The 13,964-nt window shown below is 37.7% G+C and overlaps 3 protein-coding genes across 8 annotated transcripts in view; 1 reads left to right on the top strand and 2 right to left on the bottom strand.

Annotated features, from left to right (window-relative positions):
- Positions 1–550: 550 nt before the first annotated feature.
- Positions 551–5,984, bottom strand: CkIIbeta (casein kinase II subunit beta). Of its 2 annotated transcripts, none has more exons than XM_022830757.2 (5): positions 5,840–5,984; positions 3,391–3,614; positions 2,946–3,094; positions 2,641–2,732; positions 551–2,326 (listed from the first exon to the last, which is right to left on the bottom strand). In XM_022830757.2, exons 2-5 carry the CDS (start codon positions 3,514–3,516, stop codon positions 2,031–2,033), a joined length of 663 nt encoding a protein of 220 aa, XP_022686492.1. In that variant the 5' UTR covers positions 3,517–3,614; positions 5,840–5,984; the 3' UTR covers positions 551–2,030. The 2 variants fall into 2 exon arrangements, with proteins under 2 accessions (XP_022686492.1, XP_022686495.1); XM_022830760.2 differs by having other exon boundaries at positions 3,391–3,545; positions 5,840–5,976.
- A 321-nt stretch (positions 5,985–6,305) lies between these two features.
- Positions 6,306–10,448, top strand: grp (serine/threonine-protein kinase grp). 4 transcript variants are annotated; one of them, XM_022830752.2, is made up of 3 exons: positions 6,306–6,435; positions 7,008–7,088; positions 7,266–10,448. In XM_022830752.2, the coding sequence occupies exons 2-3, from the start codon at positions 7,020–7,022 to the stop codon at positions 8,622–8,624; spliced, it is 1,428 nt and encodes a 475-aa protein (XP_022686487.1). In that variant the 5' UTR covers positions 6,306–6,435; positions 7,008–7,019; the 3' UTR covers positions 8,625–10,448. The 4 variants fall into 4 exon arrangements, with proteins under 4 accessions (XP_022686487.1, XP_022686484.1, XP_022686485.1 ...); XM_022830749.2 differs by having other exon boundaries at positions 6,307–6,435; positions 6,984–7,088; XM_022830750.2 differs by lacking the exon at positions 6,306–6,435 and adding an exon at positions 6,441–6,508 and having other exon boundaries at positions 6,984–7,088.
- Positions 10,449–11,476: 1,028 nt separating this feature from the next.
- The window catches only part of LOC111259066 (GATA zinc finger domain-containing protein 1), a 6,320-nt gene continuing 3,832 nt past the window's right edge, over positions 11,477–13,964 (bottom strand). For both annotated transcript variants that reach the window (XM_022830755.2, XM_022830756.2), the window contains one exon: positions 11,477–13,708. In XM_022830755.2, coding sequence (XP_022686490.1) covers positions 13,500–13,708 — 209 coding nt within the window. In that variant the 3' untranslated portion in view covers positions 11,477–13,499. The remainder of the gene's footprint in view (positions 13,709–13,964) is intronic.

Below are 13,964 nucleotides of genomic sequence, written 5' to 3' on the forward strand. Positions count from 1 at the left end.
ATGATGGCTTCATCGCGACGATATGCTAGTATATAGTGAATAGTAAAGCAACGATGCGCTACATATAAACCCAAAATGTTTTGAATCTTCCTATACTGATAGAATATATATATGTATATATCCACCACCCACACTAATTTAGGTATTTAATTACGGAATACTCTATATGGTGTTTCTGTTTCAATATCAACCAGCAGCACCCGCGCTACCCATGTCGCACATTTTTATTGCGGCTTTCTCCAACGCAAGCGTATCGATTAAAAGATGTATATTTGTTATATCAATCCATTTCAAGATCTATAATTAAACACGGATAGACTTTTTATAGGTGAACGCTTATTTTATCATTATAAAATCTTTCCATCTTTTCGAATCTACATACAGCTCTGTATTTTGGTAAACTGCCTCACCTCAATTGTAGGATTTTTTCTCGTGTCACAACAAATGCTACATATTACAGAAATTAGTGGCTTTACTTTTAACATATTAATAGCAAACCATGTTGTTACACAGGTGATTTTTTTGCAAAATATGAAACAATACAAAAAAGTAAGGTCATATGTTTGCTCGTTTTTATCGTTACCAAATTTACGCAAAATAACAGGATAATTATCTCCGTCCGCTTCGTCCAAATAAAACTTCACACTATGATAAAGCCTTCTTCATCGCCATTCTTAACCAACCAATATCTTTATTTTTTTTGTCTGTTTATTAATTTCACAATATTTGCATCCATTTGATTTCTAATTTACTTAACGGCTTACTTTCCCCTTTTCCTCGCCCATTTCTTGAGAACATGGAGTATCTAGAGTTGTGATTATTATTATTACTAACTGTTTTTTGTCGTGTATACGCACTCGTTGTAGCTTATTTTCTGTACTCGAGTGGCAATTGCGATGAAAATTAGATGTTCTACTACTGCTTCATAGTTTTAGTACATTATTTGGTGCGTGACTATGCCTGTGCGTGTTCACACATTTCAATATTACACCTTGATTCACCACAAGGCATCCTATGTGTCTTTAGCATTGTTGGCTTACAACCATAGCGGGACCACTGCTGAATATCTCAGCTGTCTTGAATTCTCTTTGAATTGATTATTATTATAACCTTACTACAGTGTTGTAAAACATCTAGCTCGTAGCGTTGTAATTGCTCTTAGCTAGCCTAAATCATCCCAACACTCCCTATAAATCTACCTTCCAACACCCTCACACCTCCAAAAAACACTCGTTGTGCATTCATTGTGTGGCATCATAGTGATGCACGTCCAAAACAACGATGGAAACTGGCCACAGATATTACATCTCAATTTCCCAATTTTAGTGTCCTGCTACTTGGCAATCCTAAAAATTCAACCGCTTGTTACAGTGTATCAAGCCGAATAACAATTCGGACAGAAATCAGGAATGATAATGCTAATAATAATATAATCATAATAATACATTTCACGTAAAAATATGCCCAGGCGTATCATCTAAATTGATCTGGAACTAGAATCAATTCCCGTGTCGTCCGGCGGCAGCGGGTGTGTTATTCTGTTATTGCTATTATTGTTGCTGCTGGTACTGCTATTTTTGTTGACCATTTTACGTTGTTGCTTTTGCATCCCTTCGTTCGCATTATCGAATTAGATCAATAATACATACATACTATCTATCTAAATATATAATCTACCTAAACTAGATTAACACATTCAGTATTGTTTCGTCCAACTCACCATGCTTTCCCACTGATTCACTGAGTTTTCTAAATATCGAATTCAACGGGTTCCCATTTGAATGTGACTGTCTGTTGGTTTGTCGGTCTATACGATATTGTAGTAATTGACTGTTGCGGCTGTGTTGCGATGTGGGCGTTTGTTATTATAGTAGAAGCAATAGCAATTATAGTTTGTCATATTACCATTGTCGCTATTAATGAATGTCCGTATGTGGGCACGTCTGTCTGAATGCATGCAAATTATGCGTACTGTTTCTGCTTCTATATATATATATATGTGTGTATTTTATTATCGGATGGGATGTCAATCAGCGTTTGCCATTGTTGAACACGATGGAGCGAGCCGGCGCTTTAAAAGTGCCCGCGCTTCCCTGGATCTGGTATGCAACCGGGTGAATCTTGAAACCGTACAGTCGCGGCACAAACTGTTTTACAGGTTGCTTTGGTCGATAATCTGGATGAACCATGAAGAGCATGTGCGGGAAGCCGGTACCAAAATATGCGCCGTCACAGTGGTGATGTCGCGTACTCTTTGGATTGTAAACGTCCATACACTTGGGACAGTAAAGCTTCACCATTGCCTCTCCGGGAACATCGCTCAAACCTATGGAAAAACGTGTTTTACAACATACAAAAGAATTGAACGAATGAGAAAAGGCATTATACGTAACTAGCGTATTATATGATGCTGTTTAACATATACTGTGATAACGGAGGCATATAATTTAAGCTGTACACTTCAGATAAATTCCCTAAATAAGCACTTCAAACCACTACATTTTAAAGGCAGCATGTGTTCAAAATAACAGTGTTTGCCACGCACCGCTGTTTTGTCAAAAAATAACTAAGTTAGACCACAAAGAAAGTAACGCCATTAACTCTACTTACTGTGAGTACAATAAAATTGGGAAAACTTACCAATTGGAAGAAGGTTCTGGCTTTCGCAGTACACTCTTGGACAGTAGCCGAAATCCCCGTTCTGATACTTTTCAACCATTTGGGCAATCCCTCTATAAATAGGACAAATTAGATTTAGGATAAGATAAAGAAAGAGTTTCATAGTATTCACACAAATTAAAATAATTTAGGCTATAGAAAATAGTGATAATTCCCACTACCACGTTATACGGGTCCTGGAATGTGGTAATATGCATGGTTTGACAGGATCAGAATTATTTTTTGTTGAAGATATTTCATATTTCTTTGATGACCGCTACACTCACCTGTTAGTAAGAATGTATCGGGCATGTATGAGCCCATAAAGCATCTCAGCAGCCTGCTCAATCAGGTCATTTTGATTGGGGTTCTCTTCAATCTCGTCATCTGGTTCGAGATCCAGAATCATGTCCAATGCTTGCCTGTAATGCGGAACCTAAACAATACAACAATATAGAGGCGTTTCTTTTGATAGAGAAATATCTTCAAAATAATAAGTTTGAGTGTCTTAAACCGCATACTTGAGACTTAAAATAGTACCGATGACGTGAAAAAATCTATACACAGCGGCAGTATAGAACAAGATTTTATAAAACGGTACAACAAAGAACTAGTTTCGGAGAAATTCTATCATTAAATTGTATTGAAGAGTAATCAACAAACGGCCACAACTGCATCCTATTGCGTAATCACACTTATTGTACAGTCAAAATACAAGAGGTATTTCTTTACTTGCTCGTTTAATCCTGTTAGGTTGAATTTGTCCTGAATGTAGTCTTCATCACACTCGCAGAAGAATTCATTTCCGCGCAGCCCACAGAACCACGAAATCCACGACACCTCCTCAGAAGAGCTCATTGTACTTGTCACCGTTATGTCTTAAGTCCCTGTTAAAAAGCAATGGAAACCAGCACGGACAATGGGTCAGCCGACAGCCGGTAGTTTATCAAACTCAACTGCAATCAAGAAAAAGAAAGTGACCGAACTACGTTAAAAACGTGCTTGATAACTAAAACGTTTCTGTTTAGCTAGAGACATGAGTTAAGCGTGCAGAGTTTAGCATCATGGTAAACACCAATAATCAGCCTCCAAACTTAACGTAGATAGAAGTTATTTCCATGGCTGAATTTCTCAAATACTCTATGTGTGGGGTAATTTTGATCTTCGTTTATATATATGGCAATTATTTTCACACGTCACAGTTAACAAGCCGTTAGCGGGAGCATTACTAAGGGTCATACCTTACAAAAAAGGACAAACTGTGTACTAACTAGAAAAGGCTTAAATCAATCTAAACCATCATAATATTTCTTTTTTATGATTAGATAATGCCACTTTGAAAGACACCGGTGTTTGGCCGTTTGTCTGAATTTGGCGCCCTCTATTGCCCTACTGCTACAGTTCATATTTGTTTGTAGTTAATTGAAAGCGGAGATTTGTCCAAGATTTTTGCTGTGGATATTTATACTAATCCGTTATTCTAGACAATTTTAATTGCTATCACTGAATGTTAAACACAAGGCCGGCAAGTTCAGTCGGCAAGCAATTTTATAATTACTATCTTAGTAAAAAAAACAAGTTAACTACTAGATTCCTTGACAATAGAGGATTTATTCTAATATATCAAACAGGGTCCACATGAGCTTCATGTCTGTTCATAAGGTGTCGTGGATAAGCGATAAAGCATAATGATATACAAAACCATCAATTTACGCGCATCAACTCAGTATCTGAGGCATGTAAAAAAACGTTTGATCTGCATGTTGTTGTGGATGTACTGAGATATCGTCTACGGACACATCTTTTCGTATGTGATTCATCAAGGAACTACTAGCGCTAAAAACAGCAGCCAATCAACAAAGGCTGCTATCTCAATAGTTGCGTTAAATTTGTACTAAGGGTGGCCTAGATGCGTTGAAGCTAACATAACGAAATTACGAGTGTTTGAGCCGTGAAGATTCCTTAATATATTTAACCGAATTACATTATTACTAATGAGCGTGTCGAAAAATCACCTGGCTTAATTTTATGTTCCTTCAATTGCATCGCATCCATTCAGTGATACCTTGAAATACCATTACGTTGGCTAAAATGTAAACCTAATAAGGTAATTCTTATGTCATATGATATATTGAAAATAAAGCCAAATGGACAATGAGAAGTGGAAACATACGCTAATTTAGCTTACATTGATATTGGTTGGACTTTGTGTTGTTGTCGATCAACACGCGTAACGGTTCAATAAATTTTTCGATTTTAAATGACATATTAGTGTGACTTAATTGCTCAAATGGAAATCGCACGTTTATCGTATGTGCCAATACTACCACTACTAATTTTGTTTAAAGTTGTGTCCTGACTACACCACAATAAAGCAATACGTCCAGTTTATCGCACAAAGCATAGTACAATATACCATTGGTGGTAATATATGAACTGGACCTGTTGCTTATTGTAGTAAAATTTTGAAGCACTTTATCATATTACAAATTGTCATTCACATGCAAGAGTTGCAAAAAAACAAAGGGTGGGTGGACAAAACCTTTTCTGAATTTTTTTTTATAATGAAAACGAGTTTCTTAATAAGCAAGTTCTTGACTAGTGTCTAGCAGAACAGAACGGCACTACTTCATCTGCCTTCTAAAATTATCTAGCTAATTCAAGAGTACCTCAATATTAATGGCTGCCACAAAATTAACAGTATACTGACCAAGTTAAGCTGAATTTAAATTAGTTGCAATTTTTAGCTTTGAAATTCCATTGAAATGTTCCCTACAACAAACAAGTCTAACCTATGCTTGCTTCTTGTTGAATATTTCTACAACCGCCTCCCATTAACGACGTCAGCAAGATTCCTCATACAGCTGTATTGGTTTTAGCAAGCATTTGATCTCACTGGTCGAGCTTATATCACCGTATTTCTTGCATATCCGCAATTTATCATTATTCCATTGAGATCGATCGGAGCAACATTTAAAGAAGCAGAAGAATGAACTGTCCACAATAAACACGGGTTGCCAACACACGCCGGTGACTCAATGTACGTTTATTAAGAGGGTCTGGATGAGAATCCACAATTACTCTGAAATTCTACGGCACTCCAGACAAACCTCTATAGGGCTAGCATTTAGCCAATACGCGTCGATATAACAAAGGTCTTCTAATCGGCGATCGTGCTTACCGATGTTAAAGGTTCGTCGCAGTTGATTCTACCAAAACAGGCCCCAGGACTCACTCGGACAATGCGTAAAAGGTGGGCAGAACACTCAGTATCACATCAGCGGCTAAACGGACCGAACGACCCACCGAATGACGCTCGTGATCTGCCTTGCGTGAAAAAGCCGCCAGACGGCGCTTGGGACGGCGTCCAGACACACAACAGTAATTCATCGGGGCTTTCTTATTTCTGTTAGAACATTGTGAGCTACGGCAGGGTGAACTTCATTTTCGAAATTCTTGCCTTACATCATTTCGTATGCACGTTTTATGAAAAGCAATCTGTTTTCGTGTAGGCTTCTTATTATTATTGTCGTCATTATAGTAGTCCACGGAGACCCGAAGAGTGGCGGCCGCTAACGACTCGACGAGTCGCCCACTGCGGAGTGCTATTTTTGGCAAAACCAGGAAAGCAAGATCATGCATTGTTTACATCAGTTAGGTTTGCCGCGAAAAAGCGACGGCATAGGCGCGGGCTCGAAGAGCAAGTTTCAACCTGGAATTTCGTCGCGATTATGTGGCCTACTTGAAAAGCGCGTTAAATATTTAAATTTACAATCTGTAAGTTGATGTTTCTTTGTTATAATTGTGTTGGTAATATCATCGATCAGTTGCGACTAGTTTGCTATAGCAGGTATGTACCTCTTCATCACTGGTAGACATACGAGTTCATCTACGTGTGAAACCAGCGATTGCACCCACGAAGGCAATTATTGCTTGATATTGTTTGATTCGCACGTTTCCCGTGCTGTTGCTTGTTGTATCGATAGATAGTGGCACCGTGATGCTGATGATGATAATGATTGGGAGGTTCCAGCTGTGAGACAAGAGGCGATACATGATTGCAGATACAGAGATCACATAATGGGTAAACTAGCTTGGCTAGATTAAATAATTTTACTTACAGTGTAATAGGTGTTATTTACTTGTGCAAAAATTTTTCATACGCATATAATTCGTTATGTTAAAAAAAGTTGTTCCGTGCTGAGTCAGAGGGTACTAAAAAGTTATCCTCTCCGTTAGAATATTAATCCCGTAAATGAAAGAGGATTTTAGTCCATCCGAATAGATGAGTTATACATCTATGATTTCTTGTTTGGCTTTTAAAGCCTTGCTGTTTCGGCGTTGTTCAGGTGTAATACAGCATGGACTGTACAGAGTTCGTCGAAGGTTGGGATATTACCCAGGTGCTTGGCGAAGGAGCTTATGGCGAGGTAAATTATCAAACACAATTTCCTCATCTTTACGTAATATTATCGTATATTTAAATATTGATTACGTATGCACTCGTATAATGGGTATAGTTTTTCAAATATACTTAAGTATTTTGTTTCTTATTAATGTCGATGTAAAATTGTCCCGTTTATTATTGCGTTGCTTATTGTATTCAGGTGAAGCTTCTTGTAAATCGAAAAACCTCGGAGGCAGTTGCAGTAAAAGTCGTCGATTTACGAGGGAAGATAACCGCATACCAAGAAATTCGCAAGGAGATCGCCATTCACAGACTACTGAATCACGAGCATATCTTGAAATTTTTCGGAAGTCGAAAAGATGATAAATTTCATTACATCTTCCTTGAGTATGCGGCAGGTGGCGAATTGTTCGATCGTATAGAGCCAGACGTTGGTATGGAACATGCGCTAGCACAGAAGTACTTTCATCAGTTAATCTCAGGAGTCGAGTACTTGCACAGTAGGGGAATTGCCCACAGAGATCTGAAGCCGGAGAATCTACTTCTCGACGAGCAAGACAATCTGAAAATCTCGGACTTTGGCTTTGCGACGATATTTCGCCATATGGGCCAAGAACGAATGTTAGACAAAAAGTGCGGCACGCTACCTTACATCGCTCCGGAGGTTTTGGTAAAAAAGTATAATGCACAGCCAGCCGATATCTGGAGCTGTGGAGTTATCTTGGTCACTCTGCTAGCCGGCGAACTACCTTGGGACAAACCATCAACGCAGTGCAATGAATTTGCTGAATGGAGAGAAAATAAGGATCACCGACCGTTGTGGAGAAAAATTGACACGCTCGCTCTGTCACTGCTTCGTCGAATTCTCAGTCCACGAATAGATAGAAGGTTTACGATACCGCAGATCAAACTTCACCAGTGGTTTCTGAAAAACTTTAAATCGGGTTCATCGCGTACGGTACAAAGCTTTGAGGATGCTTCAAGCTCACGCAAAAGGAGCTGTATCGAAATCGGCCGCAACTCGAGTGAACATGTTGTCGACCAGTTCTGCGTATCACAGCCCGAATTTGTGCGGCACACAAGTTCTGAAACAGACGCTGTTCCGCAAAAACCATCACCCCACGTTTCATGCCTTTCGCAGCCAGCCTGTCTTGACGATATTTTACTCAACTCTCAGCTCACTAGCGGCGCAACACAGGCCACACAGAACCCGATTCAGAGGCTTGTCAAAAGGATGACGCGTTTCTTTGTCAACACAAACGCCGAAGATACAGCAACGAAGTTACGTGAAATTCTTGGAAAGTTGGCGTACAATTTTAAGCAGAATGGCTACGAATTCACCGTGACTCTGCAAGACAAAAGACGACAGCGGCTTGTATTTAAAGCGAGTCTGCTCGAGATGAATGACTCGCTATTAATCGATTTCCGACTCAGTCGGGGCTGTGGTATCGAATTTAAGAGATATTTCCTTGATCTCAAACAGCGTCTCAAAGACATAATTGTACAGGGACCAGTATCTTGGCCATTAGCCATTGCTGGGTTAAATAATATTGTCTAGATTTTAGCCAAACCAAGCAAACAATTGACAAATGGCAAACTGATGAAAATGTGTAAGTCTGACGAAGAAACTCATTTCACTGCATGTAAGTATCGGGGTGCCAAATCGTACCGTAAAATACCCGCACAGCATACGGACAACTAGGCACTTTTTCGTTATTATATATCAATTGTTGTCAACCAAAACTAACTAGACCCATTTGAAGCGAAAAAAAAAAAAATGAAACCACTTAGTTAAACATTAGTTTCCGTCTGCCTGAGTTTGGGGCTTATCGTTCTCGTGCTTTGCTCGGTTCGACTACTAGGTGCGAATATATATACGGGGCGAATTGCCAACGCAGAAAGTGAGATTGTAATATATATATATATATATATATATATATATATATATACATATATATATAGTGGTAATAGATATGTGAAACATGAGCTTAGATAGACGAGTGCTGAATAAAAAGGGGGCAACCATGTGAATGATGATGGACATTTCGATTAGTATTATAACGCAACAGCGGTGCATTTTTGCGCTATTTTTGTTAGTGAACAATGAACAATATATTAATGACGAAACACATTAACACTTGACACAACGCAAAGAAGCCATAAAGTGCGCAAGTAATGTTCTTCTCCAAGTTGGTGTACAAAACTAAGGTTGTTTCTGTCATCGTAAATGACAGAAAAAAATTATAATAAAAAATGTTAAGTCTCAAAATATGAGTCACGACTGAAATCAAATTTAAGTTGGTCTTGTTTGTTGGTCCGTACCAAAGATTTGCTGTTTTGGTTTAATTAGCTTACCAGATAAAAAGCAACTCATAAATATTAATAAGAGAACTGGAATATCAGTTGGTCTTTCTGCACGCAAGAGCGGTGAGATAACGACTTAAGGTCCTGTGAGTTATCTCTACGGCCTTACCCGATAGCTGCTGTTTCCATCTACATATTGGTAACACTCGTAAATTTAAAATATTTGTTCTTTGTACTTCAGAAAATTTAATCATTTTTGTTGCCTGCTATGCTCTATTACCTTTGATATTGAGTATTAAATGTATATAAAATTACTATTGTTAGTGTTGCACCTCGGTTAAGTGCACAAGGTCGTATTTTTTGAAAATGTTAAACACAATGTATCATTAAAAATCCTGCAGCATCGAACCGAAGAGACTTTGTTGGCAAATTTCCATTGCATGCATAACTAAAAAGCCTTGTTAGGAAAATCTTGTTAAGCTGTGTAGCTATAAAATATTTTTAGTTTTTTGGGGAGTTATTATTCGGGTAAGAAAACTCGAAAACATCATTAGCTTCGTTAGATCACACAGAGAAGTCATAGCAGAATATTACATTTATTAACCAAATGTACCAGCTACTAATCTGAGATGACTTGTTAATCTCATTGTAAGTGTGAAAATTGAGATCATATTTAATCGCAATTTAACCACAATATGTTATACAATCAGCGTACAACAACTATTATGATTATATTATACGATTTAATCAAATACAGCTTTTGCAATAACAGACATGGCCTTTGTAACACTTAATCTTGTCATCACATGCCTGTAACAAAATACGTAAACGACTTCAATGTTTAAAAGGATACCAAAGTATTTTCTTTTTCGTGTTATCGCTAAGCAGAATAGATTTTGCCTTGTGTTTTTGATCATTCGTCAAAATGATCATAATGAAATGAATACCATCCTGCATAGCCTACAACTAAATTTTATTCACAATCGGCTAAACGTTTTTAGAAAGAAATGCATTGCTTGAATTAACTGTCTTGCGATTGGTTTTATTTAATAAATCAAACAAGCTTTTTTATCTGGAAGATGGGTCATTAAGGAGCTCAGGACATATGTATTTTTTATTATAAGCGTTTGTCGAAAATCACTTATTTCGAGTCTCTGTATAACATATTTGGCGAAAGAACCAGTTCGTAATAATACAGTGGGTAGGCCCCGATCTTCGAAGCTATTATTAGTTATAAATTATCAAGTACGAAACACTCATACCAATAACGGTGTTATTTTGCAGATACCTGTGCAAACGGCTATCATTCTCGGTTCGCAGACAAGAAGCGGTTATGGTGTAAATTATATTGATATAATTAGAGAAAAAGTTGTTACCTGACTGAGGGTTCCACGTCATCATTGAGCAAGAGTCACCTGAATAATGTAACCAATCAGTAAGAATTGAAAGAAATATCTAAGGGGAGACACCCTTATTATGGTCTCTTGTACGTCTTACACGTAAAGTCGAATAAAGGCGTCTTAATTTGTAGATTTTTGTACCGAGATGTGTGTGCGTAGATTCATTGCTGTGACGATCCTATTTATAGCGAGCGACGGCGTCAACAATGGGAAGAGTAAACTGTGAAAAAAAAAGCGCAAATTATTTTTGGTACTCTTTTGTCATTTACCCAGTTTTCGTGTGTTTGCCAATGATATCCGAGATGACAGTAGAAATTTGGAATTGGAAAGAGTGACCTCAAGGTGTTTCCATTCTTTGCGATACCGTGTCCTTCTGTTGGCCCTCAATATTTTACTGTAGGCGCATTTTGCTTAGATCTCCTATTATCGTTTTTGTTATTGGTGTTTCTGTGTATTACACACGAAGGTTTTATAAACGTCTTGAAGGACGACATGCTACTTCCTTGAACGACTACATATTTCCTTAAACCTCTCAACACGTAACTTTTGTTTATTCATCAGATACGCATAAAAGATCACACACCAAACGAGTCTTATCCTACTACTAACTTCGACATATCTAAAAACACATGATCTCAACGTGGTAGTAATAATATTCATTTCAATCTGTGATAATTATCGATAAGTTGAGAGAACACTATCTGCGTACCGATGAGCCTTGGGATTTTATTTGGACACGCTGTTCTCCATCTTCACAACAGCAGTTTGACTACGTACTTTTCCTAATTACCAGGAAAGAGCAGCCATTAACCTTTGTCATATATTCTACGATAAAGTGGTTTTACATATGTTGAGCAGTTGCGTTTTGCGACAATCTGTTGTCTCATATGTCTTGTTCCATCAAAGTCATACGACCATTTCGATCACACCACTTCTTGTGGCTTGAAAATGTACAGTTCGAAGTAAATTACTTCAATCGTATATACAGCCAATACAGACAAACATACAAGACTCCTTAGAAGCTTTATATATAAATGTACAGCAAGTTACTTTTTACAGTGTGTATGTGTCTGTGAACATGCTGGTACTGTATTAACACGTCATGTCGAACTTTAACCCAATAACTTTTTAAAAATATTTCTTTCAATTTTAGTCTTCATATATACATAGTATTTGAACAGGTTGCCAGAAGTACTCATTATTTAGTGCGTTATAAATGAATGAATGAACATCTGAACGAAACTGTGATGAAGAAACTCTTTGAGACCTAAACAATGGCATGTTAATGGCTTTCCAATAGCAAATACATTCTCATATTTATCTTATTCTGTTTTTAGCAAATTCATTAACGTAGAACACTACTTAGAAGAGAATGAAAAAGGGTGCATCATTTCAGTGTCAACCTACAAGCTCACACGCTTCTTCAATTGGAACTCAAAGGCCTAACATAAGCTTCTGTTCAAGGGCATCCCATGATCGAACACTGCGCACTCTTTGTAGATTGAATTTGAAACCTCTTTGTAAATGGCAAAAAAATGGTTTCATTCAAACCATTACTATACATTAACGTACTTTATATTCACGTTTGATTGACTGATATTAAAGTTTCGCAGTTGACGAACAAATACCAATAGAGACCTTTGTGAGGTTTGTAGTTTAGCTGCGCGTTATGCATAACCTGTTACGCAAAGTCCTATGCAAAACAAAGAAAGCATGCTAGCGAATAACCACATACCCTTATAGAATAATGATGATGTATGTGTACTGGTAGTAATCACAGCTATCATTAGTAGCTGTGAATAATACGATTGGGTTCAATTAAACGTGTGACATTATCTATTCGCATTTATTGCGGCTGGCGGTGCAGAGTATTGTCCTGTTGTTGTCATTGTACCGTCGACAAGTGTTGTGATACCAAAAAATAGTGTGGGCTCATGTAATAAATCTTACGTAGATCTCTACACGAATGCGAAGCTTCGACGATTCTTGTAGGATCACAACGTTCATAGAAAAACGTTAACTACGATTGTCCTGCTACACATACGTGACACCGATGTGAATTCTTACATACTAGTATCATCCCATCATGTACTTCACGTTCCGATTTACCCATAAATGAAAAATAAAATAGCCTTGAACGAAGGCAGCTGGAAGACAAATGCATTTTGCGTGCGACCCAACTTAATTCAGTTTACAGAAAGCGGGCGCCCAACATGTTAGGAGATAGGACAACTCTTGATAACGGTACCACTCGTTCTAGAAATAAGTCTGTAAAAGAAATTGACATTTTTTCTTACTTATGGATTCGTATACTCATGACGAAGAGTACAAAAGAGGCAAAACTAATAGAATAAGAAGAACAAATACCTTCCGACCCTTTTGTCTTGTAACATATTCATCTAGGCTTACTGGGTTTCTAGCTTAGCAGTACGTGGCAAACGACTTCTATACAGCTGCTGAACCTAAAATAAATTCACGTTATTGAAACTAACACAGTACAAACAATGCCCAGGTACAAAAACATTTAAGCTAAACTTCATATTTTGAGGTGCGTAATACAATTCTGTTGAAGTTGTATGTTCTGCATGTGTATTAGAAACAGTTTGTTTATCTTACAATGGCAGTAATCGTACGCAAAATTGCACACACTCTACCAAACTGTTTGTATTATTATTGCAAAGTTCCCAGTTATAGCTTGTTATGTACTACGATTAATCACGCATTTGTTATTATTGTTGAGCTTGTAAATGGTGCCTTCCTTCACTTGATTTCTCATCAGAAATAGCCTTAGGTTGGCCAAGCGATGTCCAAGTGAAGGCCTTGCAGGCCTTTCGCTCATCAAATAACACTGGTCTACTCCTCGAGAGGTAATAGTCCGAGGGCGCATGACATTCAAAGCTCATAGATGCGAGTTCACGGGGAAAATCCTCCTCTGGACCTACGAAAAAGATTTAAAAAAAATAAATATCTTGAGTTATTAGAGAAACGAGAACACATCCAGGATACGATACCTATCGGTCTGGATAGCAAATCGGAAGTTTAAGTAACTATTCTTTATTCCAAATAGGCCATTTTAAAGCTGTTATCACCGCCTACGTCTTTGAAAACGCATTTTACCTTAACTGCATTGTTAGGTTTATGAATTCTGTGATTTCTTGACAATAATAATAGCTGTTTTACTAATCGTCGTGCAG

Source organism: Varroa jacobsoni, unplaced genomic scaffold (genome assembly GCF_002532875.2).
Source record: "Varroa jacobsoni isolate VJ856 unplaced genomic scaffold, vjacob_1.0 scaffold_290, whole genome shotgun sequence".
NCBI lineage: Eukaryota > Metazoa > Arthropoda > Arachnida > Mesostigmata > Varroidae > Varroa > Varroa jacobsoni.